At 39.6% G+C, this 21,804-nt stretch overlaps 1 protein-coding gene across 3 annotated transcripts in view; it reads right to left on the reverse strand.

Annotated features, from left to right (window-relative positions):
* LOC132395679 (cytoplasmic dynein 1 intermediate chain 1) overlaps positions 1–21,804 on the reverse strand; it is a 205,188-nt gene that overhangs the window by 150,803 nt on the left and 32,581 nt on the right. For 2 of the 3 annotated variants that reach the window (XM_059972584.1, XM_059972585.1), the window contains exons 2-4: positions 17,764–17,881; positions 11,622–11,736; positions 7,686–7,776 (exon numbers count right to left, since the gene is read on the reverse strand). In XM_059972584.1, the coding sequence (XP_059828567.1) occupies positions 7,686–7,776; positions 11,622–11,736; positions 17,764–17,871 (314 nt within the window). In that variant the 5' untranslated portion in view covers positions 17,872–17,881. Of the gene's footprint in view, positions 1–7,685; positions 7,777–11,621; positions 11,737–17,763; positions 17,882–19,442; positions 19,514–21,804 lie in introns of all 3 variants that reach the window. The other variant, XM_059972583.1, reaches the window with a different exon arrangement.

Consider the following 21,804-nt stretch of genomic DNA (forward strand, 5'->3'; position numbering starts at 1 on the left):
ATCATCATCACTCTCCTCCTGACTGTCTTTATTTCAAAAACGGTAGGATGCAGGTCTACTTGTCCTGCTCCTTCTTATTCAATTGTCCCCTGTGCCAAAACTCAACAACGACCAGCACAAAGACAGAACAGTGACAGTGCGCCAGTATGCGGAGTGCGTTATTTGATCTGGAGGGCATTTTTTTATTTTGAGAACGTACGTGCAGCTGCGCACTACTCAGGTCCATCACTTAACAGAAATGACATGTAAGATGTAAGGCTTATTGAAAAAAATATTTTCAAATGCATTTTTTTTTTACATAACACAATGAAGAAACTTATTTTTAATTTCAGTGGGAACAGTGTTGTTGGTCTCCCTTTTTAGCCAGCGCATCAAAGTCTGGATTTAGTTTTGTTGTGGCGATTCTCAGGATGGATCTGAGGTGTTGGTCACTTAACTTGGATCTGTGGCTGGCTTTGTTGATGTTCATGACGCTGAAAGCCTGTTCACACAAATAGGTCGAGCCGAACAAAGAGTAAAGCGCAAATGTGGAGTAATACACTGCACCTCAACAAAGGTCAATGTATATAGAATGCGTCATGTATTGGGAAAACTCAAGAATTGTGAGGGGAAAACCATAAACAAATGCCTTGTCTAGATGTACACACACACACACACACACACACAAGTTGACAGAATGGTGTACATTGCATTCAAATTCAATATAAATATAGGAAGGCTATGCTTCAGTTTTATAGGCATTGGTAAAAATACACGTAGACTATTATGTTAAATATTAGTCTCCTTTTGAAGTAATTAATATTAATGTATTGGGAGCAGCTTAGGTTTTACAAGAATGGGCCAACTGTGTAATGAGGAAAGGTTGAATCCATCTGAGTTGGTAAGAGCATGAGGAAACTTGATTAGTACAAGTGATTGAGAAGTTGCAGAACCTGGGCCTCTGTACCTCCCTCTGCAATTGGATCCTCATCTTCCTAACCGGAAGACCACAGTCTCTGTGGATCGGTGATAACATATCTTCCTCGCTGACGATCAACACTGGCGCAACTCAGGGGTGTGTGCTTAGCCCACTGCTCTACTCTCTATATACACATAACTGTGTGGCTAGGCATAGCTCAAATACCATCTATAAATTTGCTGACGATACAATCATTGTTGGTAGAATCTTAGGTGGTGATGAGAGGGCATACGGGCGTGATGTATGCCAACTAGCGGAGTGGTGCCGCAGCAACAACTTGGCACTGAACGTCAGTAAGGCAAAAGAGCTGATTGTGGACTTCAGGAAGGGTAAGACGAAGGAGCACATACCAATCTTCATGGAGGGATCAGAAGTGGAGAGAGTGAGCAGCTTCAAGTTCCTGGGTGTCAAGATCTGAGGATCTAACCTGGTCCCAACATATTGATGTAGTTATAAAGAAGGCAAAACAGTGGCTATCTTTTATTAGGAGTTTGAAGAGATTTGGCATGTCAACAAATACACTCAAAAACATCTATACTTGTACCGTGGAGAGCATTCTGCAAGACTGCATCAATGTCCGGTATGGAGGTGCTACTGCACAGGACCGAAAGAAGCTGCAGGAAGTTGTAAATCTAGTTAGCTCCATCTTGGGTACGAGCCTACAAAGTACCCAGGACATCTTTAGGGAGCCGTGTCTCAGAAAGGCAGTGTCCATTATTAAAGACCTCCAGCACCCAGGCCACGCCCTTTCCTCACTGTTCCCATCAGATAGGAGGTACAGAAGCCTGAAGCCTCAGCAATTCAGGAACAGCTTCTTCCCCTCTGCCATCCAATTCCTAAATGGACGTTGAAGCTTTGGACACTACCTCACTTTTAAAAAGTATATAGTATTTGCTTTTGCATGTTTTTAAAAACCTAATTAATATATGTAATTGATTTACTTGTTTATTTATTATTATATTTTTTCTCTGCTATATTATGTATTGCATTGAACTGCTGCGGTTAACAAATTTTACATCACATGCTGATGATAATAAACCTAACTCTGAAGAGGAATGCAGATAATATTGTAAGATCCAGAAGTTCGGTATAGTGAAATATAGTAGGAAATGTATCATGATCCTACACATTCTTGAATCTTCTGTAGTTAACAGACTGGCTTCCTTTGCTATGTGAAGAAATACTTAGCTAAACAGTTCTGTAACACATCTGTTATAGTATCTGCAATTTTTAAACTTGGCATTAACCCAGATAAATTTAGTGCTGCTTCAACCTTAAAATGAATTGGGGATTAATTTCACAAATGCTGCATACTTATAACTTGCTTTTAAAGGATGTTCACCTACTTGTATTATGTGGTTTGATCTAGCAAGTTATGTCGCACCAAATGGAATTTTATAGCATCTGATTTTTCCCTTTGTATGCAGCATCTGCTTGCTTTCAGGAGACAATTTCCATTATTCATTTTGTTTTCATTTTCTTGGGATAAGCTTGTCATGGACAATGCAAGGATTTTTTTTATCTTCCTTAATTATCCAAGAGGAGGGGCTGTAGTTCACTGTGCAATTGGGTAATAATTTAATCCTTGCAGTGATAGAAGAAAGTCAACAGATTTCAATGACAATACTGTGTATTTGGAGGGGATTTGTAGTTGGGGAGCACCAGGTCAGTTAATATTTTAAGTTTCATTCAGTGCTATGTTCTGAAGATTAATGATTAGTTCCCCCCTTTTACAAGATCATTGGTTTGGATACATCATTTTCCATTTTTCTTGCAATTCACAATAGGATCCTATCCAAGCCTGTTGCTTTTGTACTTCTATGGCTGATCTGATTATAATCTTAATTCTGTGTTCTTTCCAACTATCAGTAACTTTTCACTCCTGGATAACAGAGCCTCAGCCTTTAAAATACTCACAGACTTTCTTCCTCAAACTGATAGACCCAGAGGGAGGAATGAAATCACTTGTGTCTCCAACTGGTGACCCTTTTATTAACTTGAACGGAGATCACTAGTTCCAGATTCTCCCACCAAGGAAACAATATCTCCACATCCTTCCTGTCAAAACCGTTCAGGAACTCAGAGTCAGGTTTATTATCACCAGCACGTGATGTGAAATTTGTTAACTTAGCAGCAGTTGTTCAATGCAATACATAATCTAGCAGAGAGAAAAAAAAACAAACAATAATAACAAACAAGTACATCAATTATGTATTTTAAATCTATTCAATATACATGCAAAAACAGGAATACTTTATATTTTTAAAAAATGAGGTAGTGTCTAAAGATTCAATGTCCATTTAGGAATCGGATGGCAGAGGGAAAGAAGCTGTTCATGAATCACTGAGTGTGTGCCTTCAGGCTTCTGTATCTCCAACCTGATGGTAACAGTGAGAAAAGGACATGCCCTGCGGGCTGGAGGTCCTTAATAATGGACGCTGCCTTTCTGAGACACTGCACCCTAAAGATGTCCTGGGTACTTTGTAGGCTAGTACACAAAATAGAGCTGGCTAGATTTACAACCTTCCGCAGCTTCTTTCAGTCCTGTGCAGAAGCCCCTCCATACCAAACAGTAATGCAGCCTGTCAGAATGCTCTCCACAGTACAAATATAGAAGTTCTTGAGCATATTTGTTGACATGCCAAATTTCTTCTAATTAAGTATAGCTGCTGTCTTGCCTTCTTTATAACTACTTCGATATGTTGGGACCAGGTTAGATCCTCAGAGATCTTGACACTGAGGAACTTGAAGCTGCTCACTCTCTCCACTTCTGATCCCTCGATGAAGATTGGTATGTGCTCCTTCATCTTAACCTTCCTGAAGTCCACAATCAGCTCTTTCGTCTTACTGACGTCGAGTGTCAGGCTGTTACTGCGGCACCACTCCACTAGTTGGCATATCTCACTCCTGTACGCCCTCTCGTCACCACCCAAGATTCTACCAACAATGGTTGTATTGTCAGCAAATTTATAGATGGTATTTGAGCTATGCCTAGCCACACAGTTATGTGTATATAGAGTAGAACAGTGGGCTAAGCACACACCCTTGAGGTGCGCCAGTGTTGATCGTCAGCGAAGAGGATATGTTATCACCAATCCGCACAGATTGTGGTCTTCCGGTTAGGAAGTCGAAGATCCAATTGCAGAGGGAGGTACAGAGGCGTAGGTTCTGCAACTTCTCAATCAGGATAATGGGAATTACGGTATTAAATGCTGAGGCTGAGCTACAGTCAATGAACAGTATCCTGACATAGGTGTTTGTGTTGTCCAGATTGTTTAAAGCCGTGTGGAGAGCTATTAAGATTGTGTCTGCCGTTGACCTATTGTGGCAATAGGCAAATTACAAATCTCTTGTCGATTAGTATGGGGTGCTGTCATAATGATGCAGCATTTTACACTTTTTTCCTCTAAAGGCCAAATAGTGAGCTATCAATTCTAATTATTAAAATACAATTCATAAAATACTGCCTGCATAAAGCAAATTAAATACTAATGCTACTAAGAACATGATATTGATTTAACTTTACTGATCTCTCATGCAGGCTTATGTTTATTGACTCTTGCATTACTATCTAATTAATACTCAAGGCTGTGAACTTGTTGTTGAGCCAGGAATGAAATCTAACAACCGTTTTAATTTCCTTCAACTGTTATTCTTCTCTAGATCTCCCAACCACTAGTACATTATAAAAAGCCTAAACTCTTGAAATTTTACATTTTGCCACCATCATTTAACCCTCTTTAGTATTTTGGTTCCAATATGAATACTGCAATCTTTGGTTTCCCTGTTTCAATAATTAATGACTATTCCTGGTTCTGTAATCAGAGTACAGACACGGCTTGAGTTGACAATTCTGCACCAACTCCACAAATGCAGCTTGCACCTGTCCATAATCCCAAGTCACAATCTCACACGTCTCTAATCTGAAAAATAAGTACAAGCTCACATAGACTCAATGCTTCCTACAACTGTCCATATCATCATGCAGTTAACAATTACACTAACAATTAGTATTCTATATTATTTATATAAAGCATTCTTTTTTATGCAAAGTAATCTTCTTCATGACTAGATAACAATTAATCATGGAAGTTAAATAAACTCAGTGGCCATTTCCAGGAATTGCAAAAGGAACAGATCAAGAACAAGAACAGGCAGACTGATCTGTAAAAAAAAAATCCAATAAATAAAAACAGATCATCAAATTTAAACAAGAAAAGTTGGTCACTGCTCGTCTTGGAGGCCCAAAAAACAATCCAAATTTAAGAGCAATGCCAGCATGCAAACACGAGTGACAACTCCATTGCTTCAGGTCAAGTTATCAAAATGTCCTTGCAACCCACATACAAGTAAAAATCCAGCTTCAGAGACAGTAGAAAAGAAGACCACAGTAATTTAAACAAAAAATGCCTGATTCATCGAAAGTTATTTTCCTAGTTTGCTACACCTTTTTCCAGATATCCAACACAAGATATTTTGCTTATAAAGTAGGAACTTAAGTATTGCGTTTCCTTATGCCAACCTAAAAAAATAATCTAATGAATTAGAATACAAAACATTCCAGATCAGAACTGAAACTCCAGCCCATTACTTTAATCAACAAGGCAACTAACCATTAGAGGTAGCACAGTAGCGTAGCCGTTAGCACAACGCTTTACAGTATCAGCAACCCAGGTTCAATTTACACCTTTTTTTTTAAAATTACAATGAGCCTGCAACATCCTCCTAATGATTGTGTAGTTTAGCACAATACTTTACAGCATCAGCGACCCAGGATCAATTCCCACCGTTGTTTACAATGAGTCTGCAGGTTCTTCCCATGATTGCGTAACTTTCCTCTGGGTGCTCCAGTGTCCTCCCACAGTCCAGTTAGTAGGTTAATTGGTCATTGTGAATTGTTCCTTGATTAGTCTAGGGTTAGACAGGTCAATTGCTGGGCAGCGTGGTTCGAAGAGCCAGAAGAACCTACTCTACACTGTATCGCAATCAATCAATACCTTATAAATAATTAAATACATTTTTAAATGATGTAACTGGGTACAAGTGAAGCCTGGTTATGCTAGGTTTCAGATTTCCTAATCACAGGGAATAAAATCCCATACCATAATTTATACATTTTGTTATAAAATTTTGTCATAAAATAAAATTGTTATTTTCCTTCACCACCCAACTCCACAAATGACCCAATTGACTCTGAAAATTCATTAAAGTGCCAGTTCACACCCAAACATTTTGCAAGTTAAATAATCTGCCATTACTAAATACCCAAGGTATTCCTATCAGAATACTTAAAAATGAAATTGACGAAATAACTATGTTTCTGTATCATTACTACACTCAATGAAAAGTTACATAGGCGAGGTGTATATTAGTGATTCTCTCCCAAAACAAAGCATGAAGGGTTACACATTGAATATGCAAGTGTCCTTTGTCACATGGTCTAAGTGTCCCATAGAGAAAATGTGACAGCACTGTACTCTGCTTATGTCATGATTCCTTTGATGACAAAGTATGGTTCTTTATTTATGTAAAATATACTGCATATGTAATCAAAATGGCTTCTTTGGTTTGCTAGAGTAGGAATGCTTTTATGTCTAATAAGTATTTTTTTCTCGCAGTTGTTTAGCTTTGGACTTGCTGATATGGGGATTGTATTCATTTGTTAACCAATGTGGAATGTTATTTTGTCTTATGGGGTTGGGAGCTTGGGGGGGTTTGTGGTCTTTTGAGTGGAGGCGGGAAGGAGACGCTGAGGAAGGTGGACGTGCGCTGCACTGCTCGGTTGACCACCAGGGTGGTCCCAGGTGCAAGGACGTGGAGGTCGGAGGCAAGCGATGAGGGGTTGAATGGTTCGATGGTTGAGCTCCAACAATGTGCACTAAACTGACTGAACTTTGATAAGTTGGTGCCTTTTGCTTTATTTTCTTTTCCTTCATATATACTGTATTGCATAGTACTCTTTTAGTTTTAGTAAAATCTTTAAAGTGTATTCTGTAACGGTATGTGGTGTGAGTTTGATATTGTGTGGTACGCACGGCATAATCTTGATTCTCACAGCACCTGCATGTACGGGAGGTGGGGTTGGTGAGTGGCTGAATCTCCTTTTCCCCTAGACATATACCAGCCTGTTGGGTAAGTGTTACATTTATAATGATGTTACTTGATCTCCTACTAACTTCTTTTAAAAACCTGGTACAAAAAATATTGTGCCTTGTATCACTCTTTTGGTGCCATTTAAAAAAATATCACAGTTGCCTGCATGCATCCATTTTAGCAAGATTAGTTACACCTAATACGAGTTTCTTGTCTCAGCATAAAGGCTCAGATCGAAAGTCTGTTATCAGAGTTGCAAGATCTACAGTAGAATTTAAAGAGCAGGATCTCAAACAAAAGCAGGACAACATTCTCTTGGTAAATTGATATATCATGTGCTAACACATACAAGATCAACAGACCATAATCCAAGTAGAGGAGAAATAGTATTTAAGGACTTCAGATTTTTTGGGATGGAGACCTGTTCTCAGAGTAGAGGGACATATTCCAGGTAGTCACAATGACTTTTAGTACAACGTTAAATAAAGTTTAAGATATTGGGAGTGTTTAAATAAATTTGGTAAGGGATGACCTTCAGCATGAAATAGAGGTAAGTGTCGATGCTCTTTTCAAAGCCACAGTGCAAAAGACACCCAACAAAAATGAACAACAATTGACAATAAAAGCTAATTACCTTCCAACATGTCCGCCGTCTGCAGAATCTTGGCTTCCAGCTTCACTGGGTGTGCTCACTGATTTCGAGGAGGGAGACATGGGGGTTGGAACTAAATAATGAAAATAACAGGCATCCCATGTTACTAGCTGCAAAGGTTGCACTGATGGTGAGTAGTGTCAGACAAGAAAAAAAAAGAAACCAAACCAAACCCAAAATATCAAATTAACATGGAACATGGAAGAAAATAGAATTGCAATGGCAAAATTCAAAAGAATAAAAGGCAAGAGGAAAGAAAAAAAAGAGGGAAGAAAGTCAAACGAACACTGAATTTCTATCTCTGCAAAAATAATCATTCAAAATGAGTTTGGAATGCGCACAATTGCATTAAAATGCAGTAGGGTTTCAACCTTCACCATAAAATAGCCAGGAAACAATCTAAATGTGCAAGTAGTCCAAATGTTTCCAATTTGTGCAATGAATTCAGAGACTACTATCATCACACAGGCAAGAAGCCAAATCAAGCTGCCAGGAACAAAGGAACAAACATTGTGTTACAAATGACCAACCCAAATCAACAAATTAGGCTGAAATTCTCTTGCCTTATACAGAGAAACAGATGATATCTGACGCAGCTGTTGGAGCTACAATGTTAAAACTTCCCATTTTAATAGTTACAAAACAAAAGAAAGAAAATTTTCCACTAATTATTTTATAGGCTTTTAAAAGATTTTGGATACAAGTTATTGAATAGATTTACAGCTGAAACCCTCAAAAAACACATAATATATATATATACACATACAATATGTAATTAAATGCACATTTATTGTTGGGTATTTGCAAAGAACCACTGCTAACACAAACACCAGAATGAAATCAAAAATATTTTGAACAGCTCAACAAAAGGCAACAAAATATGTAAACATACATTGTAAAGCTCATATTGCAGAAAGCAGATGATTTAAATAAAAAAAAGGTTTAAATACAATTAATACCATGACTTCTTCAACTACCTACTTGCCTATTTAACACAAGTGTTAACAAATTTAATAAACAATCTTGTCAAAGTTAATGTGACCCCCATTTAACTGGCAAAGACAAAGACATCAAAACCTTATTAACTGAAAATGCTGACACTAACCCATATAAACATATTTTGGGGTAAATAACCACAAAATTAGAGGTCAATTTTTAGGATTAGATTAGAATAATTTATTAATCACCTGTACATCAAAACGTACAGTGAAATGCATCTTTTGCATTAACAACTAACCCAATATGAGGATATGCCTACAGTGTTCAGCATCTTAAGGAGGCAAAAGAAATAATAATTACCAGAATAGACCTTTGGGATTTTATACTGAGATGTTATATTAGTGATAGAGGAGACAGTCAGTGACTAGCTAGATAGAAAGAGAATCAAACAATGGTGATTCTGCCCAGATGGGGAGGGTGATAATGGTCATCCATGCCAAAGGCTGCAGCCAAACTGAAGAGGAGGAGTAGATTACCTCCATAAACGCAGGGGAGCTCATGAATGACTTTAGTCAGAGCTGTTCCAGTGTTGTGGCAGTGACAGTAACCCAAATGGAAGAAATCTGCAAGGAGCCCAGAGTTAAAATGTACATGAACAGTTCAGAATCACTTATTATCCCTCATCCATCAGGCTGTTGAACCAGAGTGAATAACCTCACTCACCCACCACTGAACTGATTCCACAGCCTATGGACTCACTTTCAAGGATTCCACAAACTCATATTCTCAATATCTTTTATTTATTTATTTTCTTTGTTTGTATTTGCATAATTTGTTGTCGCTTCCACATTGGTTGATGTTGTTTCTTTCTGTGTCTTGTGGTGCATTGTGTAGCAATCTTGCTGTTTCTTTTGCATTTTGTCTGTGTGTTTTTTTTAAGAAAAGGCTGAGTGGCTAGCTTGAAGCTCAAGCCAGCACAAATAGAAAGCATGCAAGTAGCTAGCCAGATTCGAACTCAGGAATACTCATCGCAAAGTTCAGTGCAAATGCCATTAAACCACCAGCCAGTTTTACACATTGGTTGTTTGTCTGTTATTGTGTGTGCAGTTTTTCATTGATTCTATTGTGTTCCATACACTAACCTCAGAGTAGTGTTTGGTGACATATGTAATTTGATAATAAATTTACTTTGAACTTTAGAATCTTTGAATTCAGGAGGCTACAATAGAAGAAAGAATGGGAGGTGGAAGTTGCTATTGCCAACAGTTAAGAAATTTGAGAGAATTGGGGTGGATCAATTTGAAGGATAGGGGAAAGTACCAGAGAAGAGATTTAGGGTGCATAAGAGGATGCTGTTAAAAATCATTATTTAACATCAGACAGAGACGTCTTCAGTCTTCCAGAAATAGAAAGCTTGAGAAGCCACACATAAATATCATGGACAAAGACATGCCTGGTACAATATGTTAAAGAAAGAGGTAATTTCCTTTGGTAGAAAACCATTTCTTTAAAGAAAGGTTAGAAGATAATGATATTCAGGAAGGATCAATAATCTTTGTACGAAAAAGTACAGGTATGGCAAGCAAATAAGACAATTTTTAGGCCCTTATTAGCATTATTTGAGTAGTTATATAGGGTAATTGGAATACTGTGTACAACATTACATATCCTACCCAAGGAAGAATATAATTGAAAAAGAGATTGCAATAAAGGTTTACCAGATTTAAAAAAAACTAGCATATGGAAAAAGGACTTGGGAAAGAGCAGTTTTAATCTTTAAGCCAGAGCTTATAAACATGATTGGTGATTTCACTAAGACATACAAAATTCTCACTAGTCTACTTGACATGCTAGATACAAAGATAACGTTTCTTCTACCTCACTGGTCCAGAACTAAGTCAGGGTCATAGCCTCAAAACCAGAGGTCAGCCATCAAGACTAAGATGAGAACATCTTTCACTCAGCAGGCAAGGACTTTTTATAGTTCTTTGCCAAGGTCAAGGGACTCAGAACATTCAAGATAGCAACTGACTTTTAAACATTTATGTTTATCAAGAAATATGGAGCCGGTGCAGAAAAATGGTATCAAAGTAAACGATCACACTAAATGGCACTGTAGGCACAAAGAAACAAACCTACTACTGACTATATTTTATTTTATCTAGCTTATTAGCTCTCCCATTGCTTAGCAGGTCTAAGGCTTGTCAGTTTACAATCTATGTGCTTTTTAAAAAATTCATCTAATTTTGTCTCATCTTCTAATTTTAATTTATTCATTTGTTTTCCAAACATTGCCAGCTAATCCACAAATTTCCTGTCAGCATCACTATTTTCCAAAGAGAATTATAATCACTAGCATAACTTTCCTGCTGAACTCTTTAAAGTATTTTAACATTCCAGTATACACCTATCCAACCACAAAAATGTTAGAAATGAAAAATTTCTTTACAGGTGTTAGGATAATTAAACACTAATGAACACTGTAGGGACATAAGGCAGGCTAAGCAGAAATGAGACTAATGAAGCTGTCAAGGACCCAAAGGGGCAATTGGCAATCTGTATAATAAGTGCATTAAAAATATTGATCACCTGTTTGCCTAGCGGGCACAGTTTCAACAATTAGATGAGGTGATTACATGAAGGAATACAGGGTCAATAAGGGTAATGGACTGGAATAAGAAAATAAAATCTTGATTTTGATCAGATTAAGTTTTAAAAGTCAAAATGAACACAGTTTATACATTTTCAAAGAAGCTTGTAAAGTACAATGTCAAATTCCTGAAAATAACACCAACTAGGTCATCAACCAATACCAAGATGCCCCTGAACAGGTATGTTCTCCTTACTTATGCACTATTTCTTTAAGCTTACTCCCAGGGTTCCTCACTTTTAAAATTACGAGGGAGGAGGAAGAATCTGGAATATATGCAAAATTGTCAGCCTTAACAAGGTCACACAGTATGACAGCATGCTCCTTACCTAATGCTGGCTCTGGGGCTATACCAATGCTCTGCAACAAAGCCTCTGTCTCTCTACGTTTGCGGTCAAGATCAGAATCCTCTGGAGGAGTCTCTTTCTTTTGATGCAACTCAGCCTGAAAGGACAACAGAAAATTCTACAAGAGAGTTCTGGATAAAATAGATTTTGTTTTTCTGTGAATCAAAAAAAGAAATTCCACACTAAAGCACTTAATCATACAAGATGAATAAAACATGAACCAAATGGAATGGTACAAGTTAGGCAGGAATATTCAGTTTTCCTTCAAAGCTTAAAGCCCACTTAGCAAAATATTTATCACTCCACAAATATAACTGAAACTTTAAAAGGAGTCGACTGTAAGGCAAAAACTCCTTTACTTCACTGGTCGTCATTTAAATTCTCTGGGCAAAGCACCAAGGAAAATTGTGCTGATTGGATTTCTATCTGTTTATGAGCCCACAATGTGTAACTGCCCATAGAGTGCACAAAATGAAGAATCTCTTAGAAGTTTGACCTTTCTATTATGCATTACCAGCACACAATACAATAATCCACGAAAATTCACACAGTAAACATCTGATCATCTGTAACACTGGAGAAAAGTTTAAAAGTAATCAGACATGGATTTCTCCCCTGTTATAGCTGCTAAATTCCCATTTTAAGCTCCCACACAGATACGGTTGATCTGTTTCCCCATTCTTTACATGTGAAGAACCAAGCAATTTTTCTTTCAAGTTACTAGATTGTTCTGCTTAGGCTTCAATTGCTTCGTGAGCCGGCAGAATCTGGATGGGTGAAAATGGTACCATGAAGGCCTAGAGTACCAGGAAATCCTGGAAACTGCTCTTCTGATTCTCTAAAAATGGTTATCGAAAACCAGTAGTATTCAAAATGTAATGAGACTAATATAGATATTTAACTAGAAAACAAAACTCACTTAATGGACTTTGCCTAAGGAACTCAAAGGTGCAAGGGATTATAATAGTTCAAGATGAAATTACTGACAGATTGGACAGTGAGGCTTTATGCGTAGAAATGAGAAACACAAAGGAGTGACTACTATATTGGGAGTGTACTGTAGGTCCGCTCCCAGTCAACAGGAATTATAGAAATAAATATGCAAGGAGATCCCAGAAAATTGCAAGAAAAACAGGATTATCATAGTAAGCTATTTTATCTTTCCAAAAATGAGCTGGGAGTACTAAGGGCTTAGATGGTGTGAAAGTTGTTAAGTGTTCAGGAAAGTTTCCTCATACAAAATATTGAAGGCTCTATCAGAGAAAGGGTAAAGCTTGATCTAAACAGGGCACAAGTGGCTGAAGTGCCAGTAAGGGAATACTTTGGGACCAGAGACCACTGCTTTATTAACTTTAGATTGGTTATGGAAAGGGACAGTTCTGGTACACAAATTAAAGTTCTAAACGGGGACAAGACAAATTTTGACAGTACGAGACAGGAATTTGCAAAAGTTGATTGGAGTGGGTTATTTGTGCAGAAAGAGACATCTGGAAAATGGAAGACTTTTAGAAGTTAGAGAAGAATTTCAAGACCTGCTTTTCCCTGAAACAGTGAAGGGTAACACTGGGAGAAGTAGGGAATGTGGATGATAAGGGATACTGAGGCTCTGATCAGGAAAAAGGATGCACTGGTCAGGTACAGGCAGCTGAGATCAAGCATGTCCCTTAAGTATAGGAGGATGCAAGATTGTACTGCAACAAGGGCATAACAGGGGCAAGAGATAGCTTCATAGAGAAAAACCAAAAAGACATTTACTCAGTAATGGAAAAGGAGCAACTAGGGAGAGAAAATAAAGACCAAAGTGAACATTTTTGTATAGAGTGTTACAAACCCCGTAACTGGGTCACTTACCAGCAAAGATAGAGAGGTCCTTTGAAGTCTGATGATACTATTTTTAACAGTATTTATTGGTAAAAATACACAAAAATAATATCAATGCAAACATACAGATAATATACATCGTCAATACTAAATCTAAAAGTGCGGGTATAATAATAATCAATAAGAAATAAGCTCTATCGTTGTCGAGGGGATAAATGTATTGTCCGATGGAAATATAAAAGTCACTCAGTTCATGCAGGCTGCAGCTGTTGGGGACCGCTGTATTTCAATGATTGGAGAGAGAGAGAGATTTGGAGAAAAACTTGCCAGCTTTCCTTTTATGATTTCGATCCGTTGGAGTCTCGTTGGTGTGGCCGTTCACTTGTGGCCTCTCCTTTAGCTAAGCCGTTCTTCCATGGCAAGCCTGCCAATCCCAGGCAAGGGAAGGACGCACACGAGCCCCCCACTGGCTGTCGCTATTAAATGCTGTCACGGGATTTCTAGCGTCTCTCCTGGTGCGTCTAAAGGGGTTGTTCCCCAGACCCTCTTTTATCCTTACTCACGGGGTCTCAGATGTCAATTAGGTTGGGATGATGCAATCCCTCAACTAGCCCACTCTGGTTGTCCCGAGGGCTTCAATGAATAGTACAGTACTCAATACACAATTCCGTCTCCAAGAGACAATAGCTGTTATCAGTGGCTTTGTTTCGCTGAGGCCAGGACACATTCCAAACCTCGTGGATTCTCTCCCATTTCCTGGGTTCCAGACACGAATTAATAGCGATCTTGCGGTTCTCAAAAAGGAGGGGGCGATTTTGTACCCTTCGGCCCCTCAGAGTTGTGGCACATTCATCACAAGAGCCTTAGGAGATAGGTATTCCTCCTCCGTTTTTACAGTGGAGGAAGACTTGAACAATTCAGACCTTGAGACAGTAAATGGGAAGAACTTGGGAATTACAAGAGATATTGCATGTCTTAAAACTTAAGGTAGATAAATCTCCAGAGCCTGATCAAGAATACAAGAAGCTAGAGAATAAATTGCAGGAGCTCTGGATGAGATTGGTGTGTGCATCATCGTTGGTGATGGATGAAATGCTAGAAGACCAATGTTGTGCCTCATGAAAAACCACAGAACTATAGACCAGTAAGCTTTCCATCATAGGTGGAGAAGATATAAGAATGGATTCTGAGGGATAAGATAATTTGTGTGTTTGGAAAGACATCAATTGATTAGGGATAGTCAGTAACAGCTTTGTGTGTAGAAGACCATGATTCACTAATTTGATTTGCATTCTTCAGGAGGTACTCAAAAAGATTGATGAGGGTATGGTAGTAGATATAGTCTGAATGGACTTCATTAAGGACTTTGATCAGATTCTACATGGTGGGCTCCTATAAGTATATAGAACTACAACTCAGCATTCAACAAAATTATCTCATCCAAACTCACAATTAAGCTCCAAGACCTGGGACTCTGGGCCCCTTGCAGCAACTGGACACAACTTCCTCATTGGCAGATCTCAGTGAAGCTTGGTCACAAGTTCCCCTTCTTGCTGACCATCAACACAGGTGCACTTCAAAACTGCATGCTTAACCCCCTGCTGTATTCTCTACATACACAAATGTGTGGCTGAGCACAGCTCTAAATGGTATATAAATCAAAGGTGGTGTGACTGTTTACCAGAGACAGAACACCTGATGAATGGTGCTGCGACAATAACCCCTCGCTCAGTGTCAGTAAAACTAAAGAGCCAATTCAGCAAGGGGAAGCAGGGCAAATATGTGCCAGTCTACATGGGGAAGGTGGGGAGTGTGGGGGAGAAAGGAAATCAGAGAGAATCCATTTTAATTTCCTGGGCATTAACACATTAGATCACCTGCCCTGGGCTCTACATATAGATGCAATCACAAGAAAAAATGAGCCAGTACTCTTACTTTCTTAGCTTGTCATTGAACATTAACAAACTTCTACAGACATACTACTGAAAGTATCCTGTTTGGTGACATCATGGTCTGGTACAGCAATTCAATGTGCAGGAACATAGTAAGCTGCAGAGTGGTGTTGAGCATATCACAGGCACATCCTTCTGCACCACTGGAGGCACCAACAGAGGGCACTGCCTCAGGAAGGCAACATATATCTAAGATCACCACCGTCTGGATCACTCCATCTTCTTGCAGATATCATCAGGAGCAGGTACAAAAGTCTCACACCACCAGGTTCCAGACTATGACCTCTTCACACTAAAATGGATTTTTCTTTGTTCCAGTTGTGTTTTCTCTTGCAAAAATTGTGTTTACAGTTGTCCTGTGGATGCTGGTTATATAAGGTTATATGCCCATGACACTGTTCCAAGTTAGTTACTTATTGTCCCTGTGTATACGTGCACTTGGGCATATGACAGTAAACTCGACTTTGGCTCGATTACTATATGGAATAAGCTGCCAAAGGAAGCAGTTGAAGCAGGTACATTAACAAGACTGAAAAAGTACTTGGGAGAGGTAACGCATAGGAAAGGTTGAGGAGGGATATGGACCAAATGGACTAGCTTAGATGAAATCTTGGGCCAAACAGCTTGTTTCCATGCCATATGGCGCAAGGACTGAGGTTTTTGCCTCTTCTTTTGATAAATGATTGGTTTTGCTTGAGTTGCAAAACTTGCAATATCCACTGACCACAGCATACCCTGGAGAAGTTCCAGCATGATTAAGTGGAACTGTTGGATATATGTACTCTCGGTTACACTAAACAATGAAGTAATATCTGCAGGGTTGCTCATCCCAGAGAAGTCAATGTCAGCAATAAATAAAATTCGCAGGACCCCCAATGTCTAGAAAATAATTCATTCACAACAGCACCACTATAGACAAAGCAGGAGGGAAGTTATTCCTGCTTTACCAATCCTTCCTAACCAACTCTCACAATTTGAGAATCTATTCCACTTTCACCTCTAGAGGTGCTTAAAATGCAATTTTAACAATCACTCAACGCTGAGATTCAATGAATCTATGCAAGAGGTCATAAAGTACAGGCAGTCCCCAAGTTACGAACGTCCGACTTATGGACAACTCGTAATTATGAACTGAGGAAGGAGAACGTTGTCCACCAATTTAAGTTGGATGGCGACGCTGTCCGCCACTTTAAGCCGTTGCTGTTGACACTGTGTTGAGTGTTTAACTTTGTATTTGGCTTAAATTGTTCTTAGTAAGATTGACCCTGACCCCGCCCCACCCCCCACCCCCACCCCCCGTTCCGGTCGGCTGGTGACGCAGTGAGATCAGCGCCAGACTGGAGAACGGAGGTTCGCGAGTTCAATTTAGTGACAGACTGCTCCCGTGCTAGGTTGATGTCGATCCAGTGACTCCCGTACCAGGTTGATGTCGATCCAGTGACTCCCGTACCATCCGTGCCGGGTTGATTTCGAGCTCGCAACTCGACCACTTAAAAACACAGCCACCTCCAGTTTAAATTCCCACACAGAATATTGTGGAGGATCAAATACCCAAATCCAGCACAGCTCCCACTTGTCCCATTTGGCCCTTCTCAGTGCGGTGGTCCTTAGGACCCAGCGAACTCAGGAGCCGGCGCAGCTCGGGACCCACCACCCGCAGTGTTTCTGTTCCATTGACGGGAAGCGATCACGATTGAAAATAAAGTGGAAATAATAAAGTGTTTGGAAAGAGGTGAAATGGCATTGGTCATTGGAAAAGCATTAGGCTACAGTTGGTCAACAATCGGAACAATTTTAAAGGATAACAGATAAAGTGAGAATAATGGAGCATTTGAAAGGCCCTGCCCCGATGAAAGCTACAATTATTACTAAGCAACGCAGTGGTTTAATTATTGGAATACATACATTTCTTGTGTTTTGTATGCATAGAAAGGTAAAATATATACTATATACTAAGACAAACGTTTGACTGATGCTAAATAATACCGGATGTACTTGTTCTGATGTATGTACAAATCCGACAAAGATGGACTCAAGAACGGAACTCGTACATAACCTGGGGACTGCCTGTATTTGGCAACTTGAACCTTGAATCCATTCGGGGACCTATTAGGTGAATACTTCAATAGGCCGATACCTGGTGGAAGGGTTGAGGAGGGTTCCTGATGAAATGTGGAATAAAGAGCTTCATTTGACAGCTCCAACCAGCAAGAAATACAATAAAATAAATTGACCATTATACCAAGTAATCTTCAAAATGTGATCCCTGTGAACTTGTTCAAATCAATTACACTACCCATTTCTTTTACCTTAAGTGTTCTACATCAACTATTGTTCCCACATTGACTGACCTCTTTCTTTTTCCGTTCTTCCTCTTTTCTTTTTTTCTCCTCTCGTATCTGAGCCAGTCTTTGCTTTTTGCGCTCCAGTTCTGCTTTTAAATCACTTTTGTCTGACATGTTGATGCACCTGAAAGACCACAGGTAAATGGTTAAAAATATTAGACTCCATGTACAATAGATTAAAAATGTACCAATAAAAATCACAAGTAATTTACTCCAGCATTAATCACTTAAATACCATTTCAGGACAATCTGGATTTTGCAATCAGGAAGTAAGTTTGTTGTAAGTGGAAAATACCAACTCAAGTGATAAATATTGCTTTACTACTATACAATATTCCAACCCTTCAAGCACTAAGTCTACACACATGGGTGATGAGATGCTTAACACTTAACAAAACGAAATCCCAAACAGTCCTTCTAGATGAGCCAACACTTCATCGGCAAGTCTGTTAGGGTCATAGCTCAAGGAGTCCTTCCAGGTGAGGCAACACTTCACCTGCAATTCTACTGTGTCTAGCACTCCTGATGCAACCTGCTCTGCATCACTGAAACCGGACATAGAATGGGAGACCTCTTTGTCCAGTACCTTCACTCTGTCCACAAAAGCAAAATTTCCCAGTGGCCAACCATTTTAATTCCATTTCCTGTTCCCATTCCAACATGTCTATCCATGGCCTCCTCTACTGCCATGATGAAGCCACACTCTGGTTGCAGGAGCTTCATCTCCCTTCTCCCAACCACCTGGCTTCACTTACCACCTTCTAGTTTGTACTCCCTCCTCTCTGCCAACCTTCTCATTCTGGCTTCTGCCAACCTCATTTCTAGTCCTGATCTAAGATCTCAGCCTGAAATGTTGACTGCTTATTCCTTTCCATAGATGCTGTCTGACCCACTGAGTTTAATTTTGAGATACAACACGCTAACAGGACCTTCCAGCGCAATGAGCCCATGCCCACCCCATTACACCCATTAACCTCCAGACCCACACACCTTTGGAACGTGGAAGGAAACTGGAGCCCCCAGAAGAATCCAGAGTCATGGGGAGAACATGCAGTACAAACTCTTTGCAAATAGCAGTGCAGATTGAACCTGGGATCGCTGGCACAGCAATACTGTTACACTAACTGCTACATTACCGTGCTGCCCTCCAGCATTATCGTACACGTTACATAACTGAACTCCTGCAAAAATCAAGAAGGGCAGAACCACTGGGTCAGGATCAGTGTTCCTCCACAGGCAGATTAAATTAAAAATTTCAACTGTGAGTCACAGAGGCAGAAGAGGCCTCCACAGCTGGCCATGGTAATGAATTACACAGATTCAAAATCCTCTAGCTAAAGAAATTCCTTCTCATCTCTGTTCTAAAGGGATGTCCTTCTATTCTGAGGCTGCGCTCTCTGGTCCTAGATTCATCATATCTACTCTATCCAGCCTCCTAGGTGCCAGTTTCAGGCATATCTCAGATCTGGTCTACAGCATTCTGAAGACGGTAGGTGAACAGCCAGAAATCATGGAACATATGGATACCAACAACAAAGACAGGGAGCAGGATGAGGTCTTCAAGGGAGAATACAGGGAGTTAGGTAGGCAGCTGAAAAACAAGACCTCAGTAATCTCTAGTTTGCTACCTGTGCCACTTCCCAGTGAAGGGTAAGAATAGGATGATTTGGCAGATAAATGCATACCTGAGGAACTGGTGCATGGGACAGGGTTTCAGATTTCTGGATCATTGGGATCTCTTCTGGGAAGATACGACCTGTACAAGAAGGACACAATACACCCTGAACTCGAGGGCCCTCAATATCTTTGCAGGCAGGTTTGCTAGACCTGTTGAGGACAGGGTTTAACCTAATTTGGCAGGGAGATTGTGATAAAGTAGATGGCATAAAAAAGTAGACGCAGTACTTATTTAGACTGGGAAATAATAGGGCAAAATTGTAGTCATGGAATGAGTTGAAGTGTAATATGGGGGGGCAAATCAAAAGGGTGATGAAAAAGGACTGAAGGTGTTATATTTGAATGTACACGATTTTGCGGAGTAAGATAGATGAATTTGTAGCATAATTAGAGATTGGCAGGTATGACGTTGCGGGCATCACTAGGTCGTGGCTGAATGAAGATCATAGTTGGGAGCTTAACATCCAAGGATATACATTATATTGAAAAGGCAGGCAGGCAGAGTGCATGGATTGCTGTTCATAAAAAATGATTATCAAATCCTTAGAAAGAAGTGATATAGAATCAGAAGATGCAGAATCCTTTCTAGGTAGAGTTAAAAAACTGCAAGGGTAAAAATTACTTGATGGAAGTTATATACAGGTCTCTGAACAGTAGCCACAAATTACAATGGGAGATAGGAAAGGCACATCTAAAGTGCAATACTATGATAGTTACGGGGTATTTTAATATGCAGCTAGATTGGGAAAATCAGGATAGTGCTGGACCCCAAGACAGAGAAGTTGAAGAGTGCTTATAAGAAGGCGTTTTAAGAGAAGCTTGTAGTTGAGCCCACTAGGGGAAAGGCAATTCTGGACTGGGTGTTGTGCAATGAACCAGATTTCGTTAGGGAGCTTAAGGCAAAGGAACCCTTAGGAGAGTGATCATAAAATGATAGAATTCACCCTGGGGAGGGATTGAGGAGAGAGACACACAGATACTAAAGTCAGACCTATCAGTATTACAGTGGAGTAAGGGGAATTACTGAGGCATGAGAGAGGAGCTGGCCAAAGTCATTGGAAGGGGATCACTAGCAGGGATATCAGCAGAACAGCACTGGCTGAAGTTTCTGGGGACAGTTCAAAAGGTCAAAACACTTAAGATAAAGTTGTATACTAAAGGCAGGTTGAGGCAACCATGGCTAAAGAGGGAAATCAGAGATAACTTAAAAGGGAAAGAGAGGGAATATAATATAGCAAAAATTAATGGGAAATTAGAGGATTAAAACTTAAAAAAAACTAACAGTAGACAATGAAGAAAGCCATAAAGAGAGAAAGGATAAAATGCAAAGGTGACCTAGTCAATGATATAAAGACCAAAAGAGTTTTCAGATAAAAAGAGCAAAAGGGAGGAGAGTGTGGAAATCGGACAGTTGAAAAATTATGCTGGAGAAGTAGTAATAGAGAACAAAGAAATGGTGGACAAACTTAATATGTATTTTGCACCAGTCTTCACTGTGTCAGGGGACAGAAGTGATTGTAGTTGCTATTATGAAGGAGAAGGCGCTTGGGGAGCTGAAAGGTCTGAAGGTAGACAAGTCATCTGGACTAGATGGACTACATCCTAGGGTTTTGAAAGGGGTAGCTGAAGAGATTGTGCAGGCATTAGTAATGATCGTTCAAAAATCAAAATGGCTCCAGAGGACTGGAAAGTTGCGAACGTCACTCCACTCTTTAAGGAGGGAAGCAGAAGAAAGGAAATTATAGGCCAGTTAGCCTGACTTCCGTGGCTGGGAAGAGATTAGATGTGGAATCCATTATTAAAGATGAGATTTCAGTGTACTTGAAGGTACATGAAGAAACAGTCCAATATTCAATAAGTTTCAATGCGATTTCCCCAGCTCCACATTACAAACACTCATATGTTAATCCTTTCATTCCACGAATAAAGCTTCTCGTAAAGAATTTTTACGAATTCTCATAAAGCTCCTCTGGATCCTCTCCAATGCCAGCCCATTTTTTCTAGATAATGGGCCCAACACTGCTCACAATACTCAAATGTGGTTTGACCAATGCCTTATAAAGCCTCAGCATTTCATCTTTTCTTTCATATTCTACTTCTCACAAGATGAATGCTAACATTACATTTGCCCTCCTTTCCATCTGACTCGGTCTGCAAGATAACATTTACGGAACCCTGCACAAGGACTCTGAAGTCATTTGATACTTCTGATTTTGAATTCCCCCCCACCATTTAAAAAATAGCTTATGCTTTTATGCCCCCTACTGAAGTGCATGACCTTCCAATTCCATACACTATGCTCTATCTGCCACTTCTTTGCCCATTCTCTTAATCTGTCATTCTGCAGACCCGGTTTCTTCAATTCCTGCC

The sequence above is a fragment of the Hypanus sabinus genome, chromosome 6 (assembly GCF_030144855.1).
Source record: "Hypanus sabinus isolate sHypSab1 chromosome 6, sHypSab1.hap1, whole genome shotgun sequence".
NCBI lineage: Eukaryota > Metazoa > Chordata > Chondrichthyes > Myliobatiformes > Dasyatidae > Hypanus > Hypanus sabinus.